This window comes from Ictidomys tridecemlineatus, chromosome 4, assembly GCF_052094955.1.
Source record: "Ictidomys tridecemlineatus isolate mIctTri1 chromosome 4, mIctTri1.hap1, whole genome shotgun sequence".
In the NCBI taxonomy this organism is placed as follows: domain Eukaryota; kingdom Metazoa; phylum Chordata; class Mammalia; order Rodentia; family Sciuridae; genus Ictidomys; species Ictidomys tridecemlineatus.
The window spans coordinates 53022107-53042920 of NC_135480.1; the positions used below are offsets into that span (position 1 = coordinate 53022107).

The 20814-nt window shown below is 46.0% G+C and overlaps 1 protein-coding gene across 16 annotated transcripts in view; it reads left to right on the forward strand.

The window, feature by feature from the left end:
- The window catches only part of Dennd2b (DENN domain containing 2B), a 152004-nt gene that overhangs the window by 116720 nt on the left and 14470 nt on the right, over positions 1-20814 (forward strand). For 12 of the 16 annotated variants that reach the window (XM_040284787.2, XM_040284790.2, XM_021727378.3 and 9 more), the window contains 10 exons: positions 1167-2411; positions 5678-5814; positions 9694-9765; positions 13454-13605; positions 15055-15270; positions 16130-16226; positions 16849-16893; positions 17832-18016; positions 19345-19454; positions 19667-19736. In XM_040284787.2, the coding sequence (XP_040140721.2) occupies positions 1167-2411; positions 5678-5814; positions 9694-9765; positions 13454-13605; positions 15055-15270; positions 16130-16226; positions 16849-16893; positions 17832-18016; positions 19345-19454; positions 19667-19736 (2329 nt within the window). Of the gene's footprint in view, positions 1-1166; positions 2412-5677; positions 5815-9693; positions 9783-10194; positions 13356-13453; positions 13606-15054; positions 15271-16129; positions 16227-16848; positions 16894-17831; positions 18017-19344; positions 19455-19666; positions 19737-20814 lie in introns of those variants that run through there. The other 4 variants (XM_005326826.4, XM_040284796.2, XM_078046520.1 and 1 more) reach the window with 4 other exon arrangements.

Here is a 20814-nt window from a genome sequence, read left to right on the forward strand (position 1 = left end):
CCAGAAGCTTGGGAGATTGAGGCAGGAAGATCACAAGTTGGGGGCCAGCTTCAGCAATTTAGCAAGACCCTGTCTCAAAATAAAAAATAAAATAAGCTGGGAATGTGGCTCAGTGGTTAAGTGTCTCTGGTTTTGTACTAAAAAAAAAAAAAAAAGATGTTAGAGGCTACTGCTTATTCATTATAGAGAGGTAGCATAATGTAGTGTAAGGTTATGTCCTGTCTTCCCTTACCAACTAAGTGACCTTGGATGAGATATTTAACATATCTTAGTGTCTTTGATTTGTACTATGAAGTTAATGTAGTAACACATAATAATAACCTTATAAAACTTACATGAAGATTAAATAAGTTAATATGTGTAAAACCATTGAGAACTGTTTTTAGTATTTGCTAAGGTCTATATATGGATTTGGAGCAGGAATATAGCTGAGGCTTATTGGATGTGATGCCACTTTTGTAGGATGGAGCTATCTAAGGAGTTGTGCCCCTTCTCCATTGGTCTCCTGATTGAGAGGGCAGAGAGGACTCTTTCTTGAGGATTTTTTTTTAACTTTGTTCTGGCCCTTGGGGAATCCTAGTTCCTGTTAGGACCCAAGTGAGGAAGTAGGATTTTGTGTTCAGTAGCATAGGTGAAGGAGAGAGAGGATTAATAGTTCAGGGAAAGATCAAAGTATGTATTTGGGTTACTTCAGGAAATAGTGTGTGCTGAAGCTGCCTTGTACCAGCTCACAGGAGTTGATCACTCTACATGCTGCCCTCTCACTCTATATTTAATGGTATCATATTAGTAGCTGAGGAATAGTAGGAATATTTATACTGTAGAAATTTGTTAGCCATTTAATAGTGTATCACTGATCTCACTGACCTCTTGTTGGCAGATACAGATTCTTGGGATTTCAAGTCTGTCATAGAACAGGCTTCTGCTCCTCACATTATGTGGGGTCTCTGGGGGCAAGTTGGGCAAAGAGGCCCATTGAGTTTGGCTTGATGTGGCTTAGGAGCTGTTTCTCGCCTTGAGGACATCCTTGAAGGTGCATTGCTTGAACAGAGTGCTTTTGACTTTGAGAGTTCTACAGGAAAGAGATGCTAAGAATAAAACATGATACCTCTGGTTTTTAACCTACTCACTAATTTTTTTTTTTTTTTACCTTTTTTTGCTCCTAGGTCTCAGTCAGTCTCTCCACCTCCAGTTCTGTCCCCACCAAGGAGTCCCATCTATCCGCTCAGTGATAGTGAAACCTCAGCCTGCAGGTACCCTACTCATTCCAGCTCCCGAGTGCTTCTCAAGGACTGGCACCGCTGTGATTCTTCACTCCGAGATCCTCAGGATCCTTCCCCAGATACTTCTCCACCCATCTGTCCTATCAAGGCCACTAGCTCCAATTATTTGGACAGAAGCCCTTCAGTGTGCAAAAGAGAGAACCAAAAGGAGAATGTCCAGTGTGCGGCCCAGGATGTAGGGGGAGTAGCTGCTTGCCTCCCCCTTGCCCAGAGCACCCCATTCCTAGGGCCAGCACTTGGCTCCCGGAGTGTCTTGCTGACCCGCACTGGCACCCGTGCCCACAGCCTGGGCATCCGGGAGAAGATTTCAGCATGGGAAGGTCGCCGAGAGACTTCGCCCAGGATGAGCCTCTGTGGAGAGAAGCGGGAGGCCTCTGGGGGTGAGTGGGTAGTCAGTGAGGGCTGCCCCAGCGTGGTGCCATCCCCCTGCAGCTCAGAAAAGACCTTTGATTTCAAGGGCCTCCGGAGGATGAGCAGGACCTTTTCTGAGTGTTCCTACCCTGAGACCGAGGAAGAGGCAGAGACACTCCCTGTCCGGGACTCTTTATACCGGCTGGAGAAGCGGCCAGGCCGGAGTGAGCCCAGTGCCTTCCTCAAGGGGCATGGAAGCAGGAAAGAAAGCTCAGCAGTGCTGAGCCGGATCCAGAAAATTGAACAGGCCCTGAAGGAGCAGCCAGGCCGGGGGCTCCCCCAGCTCCCCAGCAGCTGCTACAGTGTAGATCATGGGAGAAGGAAGACAGGAACCTTGGACACCTTGGAGGAACCAACAGGGAGTGCGAGTGTGAGCGCTGGCACCTGGGCAGCAGGAGTACCTGGAGTTGGGGGGGAGGCGGGCCTGCCCCTGGAGAGGGAAGGCAGTGGTTCCTTGAAGCCAGGGACCCCTGGAAATAATCCTAACTCCCAGCTGCTGCCATCAAAGAGCTCCCCTGATCCCGCTGTGAACCCTGTTCCCAAACCCAAGCGCACCTTTGAATATGAGGCTGACAAGAACCCCAAGAGTAAGCCAAGCAATGGTCTACCTCCTTCGCCCACACCTGCTGCTCCACCCCCTTTGCCCTCCACCCCAGCCCCACCAGTTACCCGGAGACTGAAGAAGGACATGCGTGGTCATCGCAAGTCCCAGAGCAGGTAACATACCCTTCCTTGTGTCTTATAGTGGGACATAGTGGCTTTCTTTTAAATGAAGGATGCAAAAGCAGATTGTAGTGTGGAGTGCTTCCTAGACTCTGAAGCACTGAATAACCATTAGTTTGGTGGTTGTTGTAGTGAAAAATGAGATTGTTTCTCTTTTCTCATAGGATATGTGCATGAGCATGGGAAGATGAAGATACTTCTTCCCATTTCTATGTATTGCAGATGTAGGCTGGGTTTGGCCTTTAGGGTAGAGCTGAGCTGTTTCCTGAGCCCAACTGAAACTCCTTAATCCATGGGAAGATCAGAGCCATCATATTCTTAGGTCAAGCAGGTGGTCCCTTGAGGAGACTGGTAGGGTCTCAGCCTCACTATTACCTGAAGTGCCAGCACTGGAAACTTTTCTAGTGAAGCATTATCTGAATATTGCATTCTCTCCTGAGGGCCTCCTAGCCATATGGAAACTCTGGGCCTGTTTCAAGCAAGGATTCTTAGATCTTGAAAGGGAAGACCGATGGAGGAGGGAAAGATGAGAAACTAATGGAAAAAGGAGTGAAAAAGAAAAAAAAAAAAACCAACAACATTTCACCTTCTTTTTGGCTAAGTCCAAGAACTACCTATTCTCAGTTTCTTATTGGCTTCCCAGTCAGCCTTTCTGACCCTTGACTACCAGGGCCCACAGTGACTTGGGAGCTGGAGCTGCTGGAGTTGGTTAAAATTGACAGGCATCTGTTCTCTGAAGGTTGGGAGCCAGCTTCCTTTGGAAGAGTTTTTCTCCACCCCCCCCACCCCCCACTGCCTTTCTCAATTAGCTCAAAGACAGATGGACATTCAGGTTTGTTTCATTTCTGGGGATTCTTCAGTGTGTTCCCATACCTTGGGCTTCATCCACCATATCCCATCTCCTGTTAAATTTTCCTGCCATGTGTATAGAGGATGAATCACAAAGGTTCAGATCCCTGAGCCAGAACACCCTATGGCTAAGGTTAATCCCATGTTTTGGCCCACCCCAGAATACTCAGTTGCTCTTTAATTCTTTACCAGTCTGCCAGGATTGTTTGCTTTGTCCTTATTCATCCATTTCTACAAATACCCATCCAGAGCTTTCTGTGCACCAAGCCTTGTGCTGGTCAAAGATACACAGAAGCAGATAACATGGTTCTTCCATTCACAGACTTCATGGACTAGTGCACAGATAAATTGTAGACACTGTGAGGTGTTCCATGACCCATGTCAGCACAGGACTCTGCAAATACTCAGAGGCAGGTAACTTAAACTGGGGAGTGAGGGAAGCCCCTCAAAAACAGAATTGCTAACCTAAAATTAGAAGCAGTTAACTAGGTAACAAGCGGGAATGGAGGAGAGTTCATTTATATGTAATATATACACAAATATCACATATACTTTATATAGTAGAGTTACTTCATATAAGAATTTAGCAAATGAAATCTTTGCTCTTGGAAAAAAGAGAAACAGTTTTAAAAGTGTAAGCTGTCTGTTTGTCTTACCACAAGGTGAACATATTCCTCTGAGGAGAATGAAATGGTAAGTTTGTACCTCTTAGCCAGGTGTGATTCTTATATACTTTTTAATAATTCTAAAATTTTTATTTATTTATTTATTTATTGGTGGTGCTAGAGATTGAACCCAGGGCCAAGGCAAGCACTTTACCAACTGAGCTATATATCCCCAGCCCCCCTACTTTTTCATTTTTTCAAAATGCAGGTTTGCTGGTATTTGACCAAAGAAAAAGAAATCTGTTTAAAAAAATCAGGAAGAACTGACTATATTTGTCTTAATGAGAGACAATATTTGAGGGTCTTTAATATAGTACCTTTCTGGGAGATTCTCAAGGATAACTTGACAGAACATGATTTGTGTCTCATTCACGGACTCGAAAGAACTGCTTGCCTAAGATTGATGCTTTTCTGCTGTATGTGCCAGCGGATACTTAGTCTTACATCAACATTTGGGAACCACTACACTCAGCTGTTGGATATTTAACTAGTCAAGAATTTCTGATCCAGACACAGAAATTTGGGAGTCATCAAGGTATGAATGTTAGATAGGGTGTTGGCCCATGGATATTTACCCCTAGTAAGGGCAGATGGGGGTGGGGAAAGAGTCCTGAAGACAGAATTCTGACAGATCCTGGCATTTAAAAGGCAAGTGAAAGAGTATCCTTCACAAGAGCCTGAAAAATAACTGCCAGAGAGGTAGCTGAAAACTGGGAGGCAGTGCGTCATAGGGGCAAAGGAAGAGAGTGCCAGTGTAGAAGGTTCTATTGTGTTGAGTGTGGAAGAGGGGCCAGGCCAGCCAACAACACAATGTGGTCTTTAGGACATTTTCAGTCATTGATTTGCTTCCTAGGATTCTTAGTAGTTGTTTGGTAAACAAGAGAGAAAAGGATGTCATTGGAAGAGGGAGGTGTTCATGGGAGGGATACCTCCTCAGGAGCCCTCTGGGACTTGCCTTGAAGAGGGACAGGATACATCTGGGGTCCCAACTTAGATGAGAGGAGAGGCGTAAGGAGTGCTGTGGGCTCAGGGCATCTTAGGGACTGATAAGCAGTGGTTAAAATTCCACAGTAGAGGGACAGTAACCTAGGGGTGGAAAGGAACAGGCAGCTACCTGGAGAGAAGTTTGTAGATTGTCCTCCTAGCTCTACCTCAGAGGAGTTTGATTTGTTTTGAGGGTTTAGTCCTTGCTATTTCAACAAACCAGCCCATGCCAACCAGTCACTCCAATCTCCTTATTTGTAAAATGGCACAGTACCTGTCAGAACAATTATGAAGGTTAATGAGATAATATGTATAAAGGTGCATTTGATGCAGTACTTGACACCAACAAATTTGAGTAGTGACTAGAGGCCTCCCTGCCAAAAATGAGCTGTTGTCTATTCTCCAGACTTCCCTGGTGCTCCGAGCTAATTCCTCTGACCTCATCCCAAATATCCTGTATCATCAGTGGTCCTCAGAGGGGCCTCTCCTACCTCTGTGTGATGCATAGCATGCTTTTAAGCTGTGGTGACCATTACCTGATATTGGTATTATTAGGGATGAGGCATATTGCAGGCACCCGCACTGGGACCCTTTACACCATACCTTCTCATTTGCATGGAAAGTTTGGATCCACCTTAATGCTTTTTTTCGGTAGCTGGTTTTCTGAGGAGAGCCTCTAGTTTTTGTTGTCTGTGGCCATTTCCCAATGAGGCAGCAGAGATCTGGCTCAGTGGGAATGACTTTTGCTCTTATTATTCACAGAAAATCCTTTGAGTTTGAGGATGCATCCAGTCTCCAGTCCCTATACCCCTCTTCTCCCACTGAGAATGGTACTGAGAGCCAACCCAAGTTTGGATCCAAAAGCACTTTAGAAGAGAATGCCTATGAAGATATTGTGGGTAAGCAGTGGAAGATGTGGTGGGCTGGGCCATCTCTGGGGTATGCAAAAGAATAGGAAACAGGAGATCCTCACAGGTTTGCCTGTGGGCAGATGTGTTCTTGTCTTGGAGAATGCCTCCTTGAAATGGGCATCAGATGAAGTACCCTAGCAAGATAAAGCAGCTGAGTGACTAAAGCCTAACCCTAGAGTGAACTGAAATCCAAAAGGCCTTTGAGATCACATGAAGGGAAAAATGAATCATTCCTTTCTTTTACTTTTGAGACATGAGAGCCCAACAGGCACTCTTCTTAGCTGTGTGTCCTTAAGTAAATCACTTAACTGTTGTGAGGGCTCTGTTTTTCTCTTATAAAGTGATCATGATGTGATATGAACCACCATAAAAATAGTAACAGTAATAATACTTTTTAAGGTTTTTGTTAGAATTAAATGAGCTAAGAATAAGACACTGGCAGATTCAGTGTCTGGTGAGGGCCTGCTTCCTGATTCAAAGACATCTGTCATCTCCCATGTGACTGAAGGGGTGGGGGAGTTCTCTGGTGTCCCTTTTATAAGGTCACAAATCCCATTCATGAAGTTTCTGTCCTCTTGACCTAATTACCTCCTAAAGACCCCACCTACCAGTGCTAATTAGGGATTAGGTTTCACCATATGCATTTTCAGGGGGCACAGACATTGTTTTTAGTATAAGCTAACAAATTTCATAGCCCTAGATTCATAGATGCTTTTAGAAGACATCAGACTTTTAGGTTATAGATAAAGTACTTTATTATTTATGACACAGCAGGCAGCATGAGCTTACTGTTCCCCTGGGCCCCCTTGCTCACAAGTCCTATGTGGCAGTATAGCGGAGGCCCACGTAGAAGCTCCATACTGTGTCCCAGCTGAAAAACCCGAGAGCCTAGTCTTGGTAAAGCCTAGTCTTCTCAGGGGCTACCAGCAAACCTGCCAATCTTTGCCTACAAGGAAACATTACCATTCCTGATCAGGAAATAAATTTCCCTCTCCTCAGAAGAAAGAAAAATATCTCCATTTTCCAAGGCTGTTTGCTGTATAAACATTCTGGAAAATATAGTCCAGAACTGTCCTTTGCTCAGAAGAAGGGCAGAAATGCAATACTCCATGGAAAATTGTTTCCAACAAGTGGAAGAACATGGTGTTGGCAAACTTGAGTGCAAAGGTCAAAAAATAGACGGTCTAAGCTGAATTGAGTTCATTTTTGGCATTCATTTTAATTCTGATCTCATCCTCTTCAGTGGGGGGCTTTGATTCTGCTTAAATAAAGTGTGTGTCTTAGTGTAGGTCAGTGGAGGGGAGGTAAGTGGTGTGCTGTGTGCTTGCTTGCTTCTGCCCTCAGAACCTTTTTTTCTTTTTCTTTTTGACTAGGGATGGAAGTCAGGGACACTTTTACCACTGAACTCCATCCCCAGTCCTTTTTTAAACTTTTTTTTTTTTTTCGAGATAAGATCTCACTAATTGTTGAGGGTCTTGCTAAGATGCTGAGACTGGCCTTGAACTTACAATCCTCTTGCCTCAGCCTTGGAGTCACTGGGATTACAGGCATGCACCATCATGTCTTTGGTTTGGAAACTGGAGAGCATAGTCTTAGAATTTACACATTAGAGAAAGAGTGAACCCTCCAAATTTTCAGAATATGGGAATCTTGTGAAGAGATGACCATTTAGTTGGTCATTTGATCAGAGCCATCACTTTCATAGTTTTCTCCTTACATCTTGCTAGATTAGCATTTCTGGGGAGATTAGCAGCCATGCTCTGACCCAGATTATCCAGGAATGATGCATATCGTATGTAGCCATGCAGTACTGGACCATAGTAGGAAGACTGTAGGAGTGAGAGCCCTAAAACAACCGAACAGTTCTGGGAGGGAGGACTTTTCCCTTTCTTTGGGGGAAATGACAGTTTTGTACCCATGATTACCCAGAGCTGAGGTAGGGCTATGGGGATCAGAGCCAAAGATTCAGAAATGAGATGAACTGTTAAGGAAGATGTTCCAATCCCAACTCTACTTCATACAGCCCTTTTCCCTAGCTCTAGTTCATCTTTGCCCTGGGGCTGAGGGAAAGCTTCTGAGGACTTCAGTGGAATGCAAGCTAGGGACAGGGACAGTCAGCCTGTACTGCAAAGCCTTTTGAGTTTACACTCAAATTGTAATATCACTGCTGCCCACGGCTCTTAAGAACATCTACTTTGGCTGTTGCTGCAGTGGTCAGAGAGGCTGGAGTTTTCTGTTATCCCCCCAGCATACCCTGCCCTAGAAAACTGTAGTCCTCACTGTTCTCTGACAAGAATTGGAACCCTTATATTGCTTCCCAAGAACATTATCCAGGTGGGGATATGTTCTTTAGCAACTGAATGGAAATAAGAGAAGAGGATAGATAGCTTCAACTGTTTTTCCCTGTCCAGAGTTCATGATCCAGGACTCTGCTGGTTATTTAGGGGGAGGGTTTTGGAGGCACCAGACAACAGAACTGTTTCCTGGGCTGCTTTAGGTCTAGTTAGAAAGAGCACAGAGAGGAGTCAAGTGTCTGGGCCTCTTCTCTTCACTCAGAGAGACTTCCTTCTGTGTTGGGATGTTCCATGTGGTGGCAAGAAAACATAGGAGCAGCTGGTTGCTTCTTGAATGAATGAGGTAGAGCGAGGGGTAAGGAATATACAGGGTAAAGTGGGGGTTAACTGCTCACCTAGCTTCTGGATCACTGGAGCATTGTGTAGAGAACAGGAGAAAACTGAAAGGGGGAGGCTGCAGGAAATAGGGCAGGAAAGTGATCCAGGCACCTGTTTTTGGTTTTTAGGTTTTGTGGGTTGGGGTGGAAGTGGTCTTGAGAGTCTGCAGTTAGAACATATTTTTCCCCCACAGCAGCCCAGTCTGAATTTTCTAGAACCTCACCAGGGAGGATAGAGGGAAATACAAGGGAGAATATTCTCTTCCTATTAGATACTGGTTGATTTATCCTTTTCTCCCTCCCTGGAGAGAGCTCAAAGAATTTGGGGCCCCCCTAAAGGATTCAGGGGGTCTCTTGTTGTTGAACTCTGAATGTCAGATTTCACTTTTTAACCCCAGTTTGACCAGTGGCTCTGACTTTCTGGGAGCCCTCTGGATTGTCCCACCAGACTATACTTTGTGGATTTAAGGTTATTTCTGACTCTGGCTGGATTATTCAGCTCTTGTGTGTCGCTTGTCCACAGGGACAAACCCACAGGAACAAGCGGAGCTTTGTTTCAGGCATGTGATGCTCATGCTGAAAGGAAGGCAGAAAGAACCCATGCTAAATCTCCATCTTGGGTACAGATGATTGGACTGTAGTTCCCTAGTCTGTTAGGAGGTTAGGGACTTGTTGGCCCAGAGTCTTCACTGTGTGCAGTGAACTTGAATGAAGGGCCTTGGGGAATCCACTGGCCTTGAACCCACACCAGGCATTATGCCTGGGGAAATGGGGTAGGATATCTGCACAGGCTAAGGTTTTGCCTGCTAACTTATAATAGAAAGATTCAAAAAGAAAGTTGCTGCCGTGCTGCTTTCTGGGGCTGTTTAATTCTTGCCCATCTAATTTGATATCTGCCCTTGTAAGATGCTGCTGTTCTGCAAAGCCTTAAAATCATTTGCATTCTGAGCCTGACACTGAAGAATTCACCCAAGGAAGCAGCTTGTTAGGGAGTTATGTGGAGTGGCCTCGGCGCCCGACCAAGGAGCCTGGGCTGCATTCCTGCAGAGATTCCCACTCCCATCAGCTAGCTAGGGCTGAGGGAGAGTTTCCAGGAACTTTAGTGGGATGCAAGCTGGGGACAGGGCCAGTCAGCCTGTACTGCAAAGCCTTTTGAGCCTACACTCTCTCTGCCTTCTTCTCTCATTCACCTCCAGGCTGGGCAACAGTAAGGAACAGAGGGCACCTACCAGGATGGAGGTTGCAGCAGGAAGCAAAGCAGCCAAGAGGTGCAGCCCAGGGAAAGGTGCTGGGGCTGTTGGGAATTGGTGTCAAGGCTTGGAGGGTGGGTAACAAGCTGGCCCCAGGGAGTTGGGCCCCTGGCCTCATCCTTTCTCTACTGTTAGAAGGACGGGGAGAGGTGGAGACCCAGGAGAAACAGCCACTTGGAAAAAGAGGAAGATTGGGGAAGGAAGCTGCAAACCAAGGCCCTAGCAATGGGTATGGTCCAGGAAGCTTGGACTTTGGAGAAATTCTCAGATTCTGTGCATATACACACACTCCCTAACTGGTTCTTCCAGTTGGGGGATAGGGGGAGGGGGTGGGTGTTGCACGTGTGTTTAACAACCCAAGGAGCTATGGGGAGGAGTGGGAGTAGGGACAGGGCCTGGTGGGGCTGGGTTCTTCCTTTAAGAGGATCAATGTGCTAAGATTGGGCTGTAACAAGTCCCTTTTAGAAGAGTGCAAAACAGAAATTGTGGTCATGCCCTTGTTGCCTATTTCATTAGCAAAGCTGGGAAAGTTTGAGACCTCTGGCCTCCCCAGCTGAGCTTGATAAGGGTCAGGCCTCCCAAGAAGACAGTCTACCTCTTTATCCCCCTCCAAGCTCAGTATGAACTGTCCTTTGCAGGCCATGTGGGTAAGAACCCAGGTAGAAGTCTTGCTGTCTGTCACGTTTCCTGTTTCCTGTCCATGCCTGCTAAATCATCCCATGCTTCTCCACTCAGCTCTGGCTTCTCCAGCCATCCTGTAGTTGTTTCCCTGTAGGACTTTCTGATTGCCATTTCCCACTCTTTGCTTTGATGTTTACTTGGTCTCAGCAAATTCAGTTTAGTGGCTCTGGGACTCAGGGTCACCCTCATCCCTGGGGCATCCTTCCTGTCTGGAGAGATGACAGAAAATCTGTTATGTAGTCAGGGATAATCTGTAAAGTTGGGGGTCACAGATGGACTAGGGCTGCTAAGGAACCTAACTTAGGCTGGATAGGAAGGGCTTGGTCTGGGGTCAGCATTCATTTCCTGGAGAAGTGATAAGGGCATAGGTTACATTAGAAAAGAAAGAGACTGGCATTAGGGCTGGGTAGGAGGAGTGGACATTTTAGACCTTCCTGTAATCAAGTTTCTAGAGACAGTAGTAGTGTGGAGAACCTGATATTTCCAACTATCTTCCCTAAAAATATCACAGATATGCATAAATAGTATATTACTTCAGGGCCTCAGCGTCCTACATCTTGTTCTTGGAACTTTAGATTTTTTATCACATTTCAGAGCTCTTACTCTGGAAGAAAAGGAAGGGGAAGGAGAAGGAAAGGAGGGGAAAGATGAAGGAAAAGAGGGTTGGTCTTGGGACTCATGGCATGGTGCTCAGAAGCTATTAGGAAGTTTAGAAATATCTTTCTGAAGCAATGGTTGTCAATGGGGGGCAATTTCATCCATCTCTCCCCTTCCTCTCTTCCTTCCATCTATCCATTCACCTGTCTGCCCACAGGTGTCATTTGGCAGTGTCAGTATTTTTGGTTGTTACATCTGAGGGATACTAATGTTCAGCTAATTGATAGAGGCCAGGGTTGTGACAACTAAACTTCCTACGAATGGACAGGTCAGCCTAGCAACCCAAAATGTCATTAGCTTAGAGAAAGAAACTCTGATCAAAACAGATTGAGACAGGTCTTCCGATGGGTTGAAATGATGATAAGGATTCTGACTGGTCATGTATCCAAAGCAATTTGGATTTGATAAACTTGGAACAAATCTGCCCTGATCTGGACACTGATGCTCTGGTTCTGAACGTTTTATGGAATTGGGAAGAATGTGTTCTGGAATTCTGTTCTTAATCCCCTTTACCACCTCAACTTTACAGGATATATGTTGGAGAGGGTCCAAGAAGTAGAAAGTCCACCCTGACTCCTCCTAAAGCATCCCCACAGTGGAGTGGGCTGAAGAAATCATGCAGGGGATGCCTGGTTTGATATTTGGCTTCTTGAAGCAGAGCTAATGGGCTGGCTTTGCTTAGTCAGGGCTCTGGAATGGAGACAAGTCATTTCAAAAGCATGAGTGTTACAGGAAAAGATTTGCTCCATTGCTGGGGACCCTGCTTGGTATTGGGAATCACTTAATCCAGTTCTGAATCTTTCCTTGACCCATCCTTGGCTCATAAATTTATAGAGATTTTGTGTTGTTCCCACTGTAGTCTTATTAGTTGTGACTGCAATTTTCACTTCACACCTCCACCTCTGTAAAGTACTTCCTGAATTCACTGTCATTTTTCATGATGCCACAATTTGAAGGAACCTCATCTGTTTGAGGACTTTCTAAGAATATAGGGGTTGGTTTTTCTCTTATGGTCTGTCTGGGAGTGCTTGCATTCCCAGCATTCTTTGTTTCCAGTCTTATAGTTTTTCTGCTTGCTGCCAGAGGAGTGTAGTCTGAGCTGCTCTGGGTTGTAAATCACAGGACAGCATGGGACTCATAGTCACCCAGGCTAAATCCTGCTGCTGATGTTGAAGTGAGCCCAGCTTCACTAGATGTACTAACCTCAGCAAAGCCTATTCTTGTCACTGGTGCCCAAACAATGCTAGGTCCCAAGCCCCAAACAGTGCTGTTGGGACTGGGGAGAAGATACAGAAAGACAAGGGCAAAGGGCTGTCCCTACTATGATTCTATTGCTGGAGTTAAGCCATGTCTAACCTGACTCATGGTATTATTGTATTCTAGAAAATTTTAGGCATGTGTTGGAAGGGGCAGGAGGTTTTAGCTATGACAAAGAATGTCTCAAAATCTTATGCTCTTCAAAAGCAGGGACTATGTTTTGGACTTTTTTGAAATTTTCTAGTAGTGTCAATATGGTGCTATTGCCAGGGTTTTAGAAACTGGTTCTGAGAAGCAGAAACTCTCCCACCCCCACTCTCTGGCCCAGAGTCCTTCCAAGCCTTCACACCTCCATGTGTCACAGCAGGAAATTTTGTGCCAAGAAGGGAGTGATGATAGTTCTTTTTGCTGAGATCTGCAGTAGAGGAAATAGACTGACCCGTGATCAGAGAGATCCATTGAACAAATAATTACTGAGCACTTACTACTTGATAATCATTGTTCTGGTTCTGGGGTTGCCTCAGACAATATCCTTCCCCTAAAAGAATTGTTGAACAGTGTAATAAGTAAGAGGGAGCCTGGCAAAGCCCTGTTCCCTAGACTAGGTTCTTTGAGTTCCTGCATGACCACCCCTAAAACTGGGTTCCATGGAGACCAACCAAGAGTTGCAGTTGTGTGATTTCTGAAAGCCTTTCCTACCAAGAGGTGCATATCCCTGGGTCAGGGGTGGGATGGGGGTTTACCAACAGAGAGAGACTGGAGCCAGGGACAGACTCCTGATGCTGGTTTTGTCCTCTTGCTGGGCACAGGCAGGAGAGCTGAGCCAGTCTTGTGCAATCCCTGAATTTATAAAGCAGAGGCCGGACAAGGCTGAGCTGAGCTGAACTGGAGGTGGGGGTGCGGGTGCTCAGCTTCTGGACTTGAAGCCAGGATCTGTTTGTAGCCTTCCTACTGCAGACAGACAGCTGTGTGACTCATGAGCCAAAGGGACCAGGCAGAAGCCATTCTCTTTGGTTCATAGGAATTCTACTTGTTTATTTGTGTGTGTGTGTAACTCTGTGTGTTTCCTTCTTCCCTTCTCCCCCTTCTTTAACTTTTTCTTCCTCTGCAGGAGAGCTGCCCAAGGAGAATCCTTATGAGGATGTGGACTTAAAGAGCCGAAGAGCCGGAAGAAAATCTCAGCAACTGTCTGAGAACTCCTTGGACTCTCTGCACAGGATGTGGAGTCCTCAGGACAGGAAGTACAACAGCCCACCCATGCAGGTAATGCAGCCCCAACATGGGCCTGTAGAGACAGTTGTGAGGGCACATTGAAGGCCTGTTCTCTCAAGGTGTAAGCCTAGCTCTCACTCAGACTTTCTCCCTCACTTGGCAGAGAAGACTACCTCAGGAAAGAGCTCAGCACTCAGGGACTTCTGCCATATTGAAATCCCTGTGGAAAATTGAATTATCCTCTTAAGGGAATCCTCTCCTACCTTCTTTCTCTTACTGCCTGACCTCTGAGCTGCAAAACTAAGCCAGGAACCCCTGAGATCTCCTGTCTTAGTATTTCTCCTCCCCTTCTGTGGGAAACAGAAAGAAGGGCCCTGATTGGAGTTCTGGTATTCTGCAACTCAGAAATTATCTCAGTGCTGGCATGTGGGGGCCAGGTATAGGCCCCAAACCAGATTTGGAGAACCTGATATTCACTAGAGTCATCTCTATTGGAGGAAGTAAGAATGAATCTTGAGGAATGGACTGAAGGAGGGCAGAATGAGAGGAAAGGTAAAAAAAAAAATCAAAGGAGGTCCTTAGACATAAACTCATTTTAGTCTTGTTGGACAGGAAACAGGAGATTCAGGAGAGGGAGAGGCTTTCTCTGACCTGTCTAGTAACTTATTCTGTGCAAATGGAGAGACCTGAATATTTTATAATATTGACCAGAGAATATATAAATGGTTTCTTCTGGCTTTGGAGTCATATGATTATTTTTAATAAAAGATATACCCTTCTAATGTGCTCTGTTCAAATAGGCTATTATTTAATGTGTAGTGCCAGACTGATTGGGTGGGGAGAGTTGATTGTGAGCTGTGGAGGAAGGAGGATTTACTGAAGAGTGAGGAGAGGCAACTCCAGATCGAGACAACTATGGGAGTCTTCAGGGGGTGCCTGCCTTCCTAGCAATATGTAAGATCCACTGCCAATAAGGTACCCCATACTGGAAGAGTATATTTGTGGTGAGGTAGTTTATTGAGTATAGAGCCCAGAGCCCTTCTGCTGTCCCTGGAAGAAGTGAGCATTGCCAGGCTGCCAGGATCATCCAGCAGAGCAAACTGGCATGTAGTTTATGGTCTCTGTTAGGATAAACTTTGGGGACTGGCTCCATTATTAAGACTCAGTAATCTTTGTCCCAATGCTCATAAGGTACCCAGAGAATTCCTGATGTGCCTTCTCCACTCAGGTGAAAGTGCAGTTTTCTTAGCCTCTGCTTTTTTTTTATTTCTGGCAAAAGAAGTGAGGCTTCCTTTGGTCAAGTTAAGTATCTAATCTATTCCTGAACTAGCCAGTTGGCAATGAAGTCTTAAAAGCGAAAGCTGTGGTAGATGGAAATTCCAGGATGGGTTTCAGGGAGCCGTAGATGCCAGCCCAGGGCCTCAGTGCCCAGTTTCAACAGATGATCTGGCCAAGGTATTTGTGACAAGCCTCTCTCCCACATCCTTTTCCCCATGTCAGCTCTCCCTGAAACCCAGTAGCCAGTCCCTGCGCAGTGGGAACTGGTCAGAAAGGAAGAGCCACCGGCTGCCACGATTACCCAAGAGGCATAGCCATGATGACATGCTGCTGCTGGCTCAGTTGAGCCTGCCATCTTCACCCTCCAGCCTCAACGAGGACAGCCTCAGCACCACAAGTGAGCTGCTCTCCAGCCGCAGGGCTCGCCGCATTCCCAAGGTATCCCCCAATGGGGAGAGAGGAGGCATGGATCTAGGCAGGGAGGCTGCCTTCCTTCCTTAATCTGGGCTGCTTTCTCATTTCCTTTTAAGTAAATTATGGGTCCTTGCACTGCCCTTTTTCACCTTATTAATTTCCTTTTCTTTTCAATAAGGATGCATTAACTGCTTCTTGGTGCTCAGATATCAGAAGAAAAAGCTAGCTCCCCATTAGTGAGTGTGATGTGTGAATTTGGGTGTCTCTGTGCACACCAAAACAGTTCTAGGCTTTCAGGGACCTAAGAATTCAAACACGGGCCTTCCTTTTTATAACACTAGAAATTGTAGAGTTTTCAGCAATGATTTGCACACATGGCAGTTAGTCCTAAGTCCCCAGCCCACAGCAGCAGGATTTAGCCAAATGGTATTTTTAGCCTGCAAACAATGCTTGGGTATATTGGGAATTTAACTTCTTCCTGTCAGGGCCCCAGGTTATGCTCCAGAGGGGAAAGGCTAGAATCCTTGTTCCTGTTTTTGCATCTGAGGAGCTCTTTGTCTCAGTTGGTTCAATGACTCTTGGGACCCAGGAGCTCCCATCCTGTCTAGTTTGATCACAGTTCCTTCCTCTGGGGAGCTAAGTTTAGTGTCCTTGTCTTGGGGAAAAAGACCACTCCTAGGGGACAGAGTAGATGGAGAGCTACCAGGCATGGCTGGTGAGTTCCCACTTGAGATCATTTCAGTAGGAAGACCATTGCTGGGCCAAGTGGGTTGGGTGTAGAAAGCTTGCACCAGTAAGGGAAAGGATGGGCTCCTAATCCATTCTTGGAAGTTAGGGCAGCTGCTGTCAGGGTTACCTTACCTTCTCTGATTTTCTCATCCAGCTTGTCCAAAGAATTAACTCCATCTACAATGCCAAGAGGGGAAAGAAGAGGTTAAAAAAGCTCTCTATGTCCAGCCTTGAGACAGCATCACTGAGAGGTAGGCCTTGGTGTCTGAGCTGGTTCAACTATCTGGGGCCCTTGGACATTATGAATGGAGAGAAATGTGGGCTTCCTTTAGTTTGCCTTTCTGCAGGCCAGTTGTGGGGTCCTTCGGCCTCCAGGGAGGGTAGTCCTGCCAGGAAATGTCTAGAGAAGGAGAGCAAGAGACGGAAGTCAGCCCTGGGATGGGTTCCTTCAGGCTTGAGGCTCTGTGTAGGGAGGTGGGTGTGGGAATCTGCTCATAGCAAAAAGAAAGGCCAAACTTACTGAACACTGTGGTCTGTTTTCCATTTCAAATCTTGGCCTGCTAGAAGCAGGGCCCTTATGTTCCAAGTCTGTAGGCCTCTCTGCTGGCTCATCCTCTAAGTTGGGCCTTTAGCTTCCCTGAGACCAGGCTTGTTAGGTGTTTGTATATAGAATAGCACCAATGAACTTAAGTCTGAGGGACCCTGGCCCTAGGTCACTGAACTCCTGCCCACAGATGCCTGCCCATGGGCCCACAGCAGCCTAGACTAGATACAGATTTATCCATCACAGAAAAATTGTGGGGTTGGGGGCACCAGAAACTTGCTGTGAGGCAGTGGCTCAGCAAACTTGCACTCCTGCTGTTACTTTTCCAGATGAGAATAGTGAGAGTGAGAGCGACTCTGACGACAGGTTCAAAGGTAAGGCATGACATCACTTCCCACCTCTGGCTGCAATAGCAGTTAGTCTTCCCTTCCTCTGCAAGGGTGGTTCCAATGTCCCTAAAGAAACTGGTGTGGAAAGGCAACAGGTAGGCAAGCTGCTAGGCCACCAGAGCAGGAAGTTGTAGGGATGTCCACTCTTATAGTTCAGCCCTGCGATGTTAATTCAAAAAGTTGATCTCCCTTTGCCAAATTTAGTACTTATGGCTCTAAGCATACTTTCCTAAGCCATTATCCATGGGAATTGGGCACTATATTTGCTTGGTAAATGTAAATCTAGTGTCAGAGATGGGTTCAGATTACAAGTACCTCTTCTGGTTGCAAGAATTGTACCAGAGACTGGGGAAACTGGTCCTCTGGAGGCCCCGAGACCACTCATCTTCCCAGTCTCTAGAGAGGAGACTGCTACAACTCTGTGCTTTCTCTACTGGAAAACCCTGCCTAGACCTCCCAGAATAATTAAAGTACATGGAAACTTGCTCCTTCTACCCTTCCTTCTTGGGTTTCCCAGGCATGTGGACTTTGGATTTAGGGGCAGCCCAAGCAACAAAGGATGAGACCCTTCTGGATGTTCATACATTCTGGTCCATGCCTTCTGTACTAAGAAGGACCAAAGAGTAGGTGCCAATGATATGTCTCAGGGCTTGCCTAACCTTGGTAGTCCTATTGACCCCAGATTAGTCTTCAGAGGTTCTAGGAAGATCCAGGCTGGTGGCTTCCTGTGGTAGGGCAGAGTCTTTGTGCAGATGTCGATGCCTTGTTCCTGCTACATCTCATTTAGCTAAGGGAGGATGTCAGACAAGGCTGATGCACTTAGAGGTGATCCACAGATGGAGCCAGAGTCAGGAGTAGAGGAGCTGATGGGAGGTCTGTGAGTGGCCAGCCTGCTTTTTCCCTGATGTGTGACCTGCTCCCAGCCCACACACAGCGTCTGGTCCACATCCAGTCGATGCTGAAGCGTGCACCCAGCTATCGGACCTTGGAGCTGGAGCTGCTTGAGTGGCAGGAGCGGGAGCTCTTTGAATACTTTGTGGTAGTATCCCTCAAGAAGAAGCCATCCCGAAACACCTACCTCCCTGAAGTCTCCTACCAGTTTCCCAAGGTGAGGCCTTGTCCCCTTATCTGCCCTACCTCCCTGCCTGCTGTCTCCTGTCCTGGCCCATCTGGGAAGAAGAGAGCCTGTTTCTGTTGTAGTGCTCCATCAGTCACCACAGCCCTGTGCCTGCCTCCTCATATCCAGGAGGGAAGACAGGGCTTTGGGGTGGGTTTGGGCCAGTGCTTATTCAGAGGATGAGGGCTGAGGAATGCCCCCAGCTACTCTTCCTACCTGCCTTTCTCCCCCAACCACTCTATAGTTTTCAATTCACTGTTTTTTCTTTGTTTTTGTTTTTTAATTTAGAGCATTATATTTATTCATAGTATCTGGGTTCCTTTTGACATACATACATGGAACTTGATTTCAATCCCTGTTCACCCTCCTAAGCCCTCCCCCTTTTCTCTCTCCTCCATTCTGCTGATCTTCCTTTCACAGTTTATTAATTTAACTTTGGTTGATACTTTTTACTTATAGGATATAGTCCCTTTGGTATGTTCATGTGTGTATATAACATGATTCTGTTAGATTTGTTCCATATTTCTTTCCCTGTCACTTCCTTCCTCCCTCTTACTTCTACTCCACTGATCCTTCTCCATATCTTTATGATATCAGACCCCTCCCCCCACTGTCTTCTTTCCTTTAATTATGCTTTAGTTTCCACATATTAGTTTAGTGTTCTTTAATATATTCATAGAACTTTACAATTTTAGAGTGTCTTATTGCCCCAAAAAGAAAATGGGCCCACTTCCAGTTACTCCCCACCTCTCTACCTACCTTATCTCTTACCACTTCTCCTCTACTCATCATCAGCTAGCCTGGTCTCATTTGTTCCTTTGAGAAGAGAAAGCCATTTTTCTCTGCCCTTGCCTCTGCCTGTCTTTCTCCAGCTGTTCATATGGCTATGGCCTCTGCTCAAGTGGCCCCTCTTCCAAGGTCTTTCCAGATGCACTGATATGGCCCTTCTTCTTGCCCATTTCTCTTTCACATATTACTCTGCTTGTTTCCTTTGTGGTGCATGCACCAAAATGCACAGGGTCAGGGACCTTGTCCACTTTGCCCAGCATATGGGCACGCTATCAGATGCAACATGCAAGGCACTCTGTTGGCATTTGTTGACTGACTGATTGAATGAATGAATGAATGATATTTCAGTTCACACTCAGACCTCTGTAAGAATTAGGATCAGGACAAGTGTTGCCAAAAAGCTTGTTAGTTGGTAGGGTGGCCTCTAGAGCTGTCCGAGAAGGAGATGCTTCTCAGCTGCCCTCTGCCCCTACCCCCAGATTCCTTGTCATCTCTTGGTGTCTTCTCCCCTTTTTCTTCTTTTCCTGCAGTTGGACCGACCCACTAAGCAGATGCGGGAGGCAGAGGAAAGGCTTAAAGCCATTCCCCAGTTTTGTTTCCCAGATGCCAAGGACTGGATTCCTGTGTCAGAATATAGCAGGTGAGTCCCATCCTAGAATGGTTGGAGATAGACTCTCCTTTCCCCACATAGCCCTGGACAGTTAAGCCCTGTCCTAGTCTCAGCCTACTCTCCTACATTAATTTCAACCTTCTTCTAATCCCTGAGATGACAGTTCTTATTCTTGGGGATTCTTTCCTAGGTGGTTTCATAATTTCTCTAATGCCAGATCTCTCCCTCTTTTCTGTTCCCAGTGAGACCTTTTCTTTTATGCTGACTGGGGAAGATGGCAGCAGACGCTTTGGCTACTGCAGGCGCTTACTGGTGAGTAGGGCTCACACCTCTGGGGCTGGCTCGCAGGGAATGGGCCAGGGTATGTGTATGTTTCTGGCTCGTCTACGTCTACATACTTTAGCTTGTATGAAATCCTTCAATCTGCCCCTGGGTGACCCTCTGACACACACACTTTCACAGATGAGGCACCTCTAGGATAGCAGGGCTCAGAGTAGCCTGTCCAGTTAGATCTTAGAATGTGAATATTGAAATCAGGGCAGAGAGTGGATCACCTTTTTTTGGTTCATCATCTTTTTAGCTTTTCTATACTTTTTCTTTTCATTTATTTTCTTTGGGATTATGGGCTCTGATTGCTACCTCTGGTTGAGATCATATCACTCCAGCAGTGTGTGTATACGTATCAAATTGGGTAGAGGACAACTTTCCTCACCCCCATAACTGGTCAGCATAATAAAGGGAGTAATCCTGTCTGGTAAAGCTACAATCTGAGCAGAGACAAAGCTCTAAGTTCCTTCTCTGGGATACCGGGAGAGATTCCTTGAATGTTAGGAAAAGATTCTGAGTTTTAAAAACAAAAGCCATTTTTCTAAGAGAAGAGTTTTCCCAGTTCCCTTCCTATCAGTCCTGGGAAATAGATTGTCGTAGAGTACCAGTGGGAGGGCTGGGTCCAGGACCTAGTTCCTATTGAACTCTCCCCAGAAGTCACTTGGTTGTTGATAATATTCTGGGGTATCCAGGTCTTAGTGGGAGAAGCCTGATAGGAGGATTCTGGCTATTCATTTAGAAGCACTTCTCATGTTCCCATTGGGGGTCAGGCCACATGCTGATGAGTTCCTAATCTCAAGGAACTTTAGTTGGTCTAGTAGGGGAAGCCAAACTTTAAACATTGAAGGAAAGAGCCAAGGGAATAAACCTGCTTAGGATCTATCATGTTCTAAGATAGACACTTTAAGTATGTCTTGGATTTTTTGTTTTGTTTGGTTGCGCTTTTCTAGCCCTCATAATAGTCCAAGGGATATTATTTTCCATGATCTATAAATTAGGAAGTTGAGACCCTGAGGTGAAATGACTTGCCCAAGGACATATAGCCAGTGAAGGACAGAGCCAG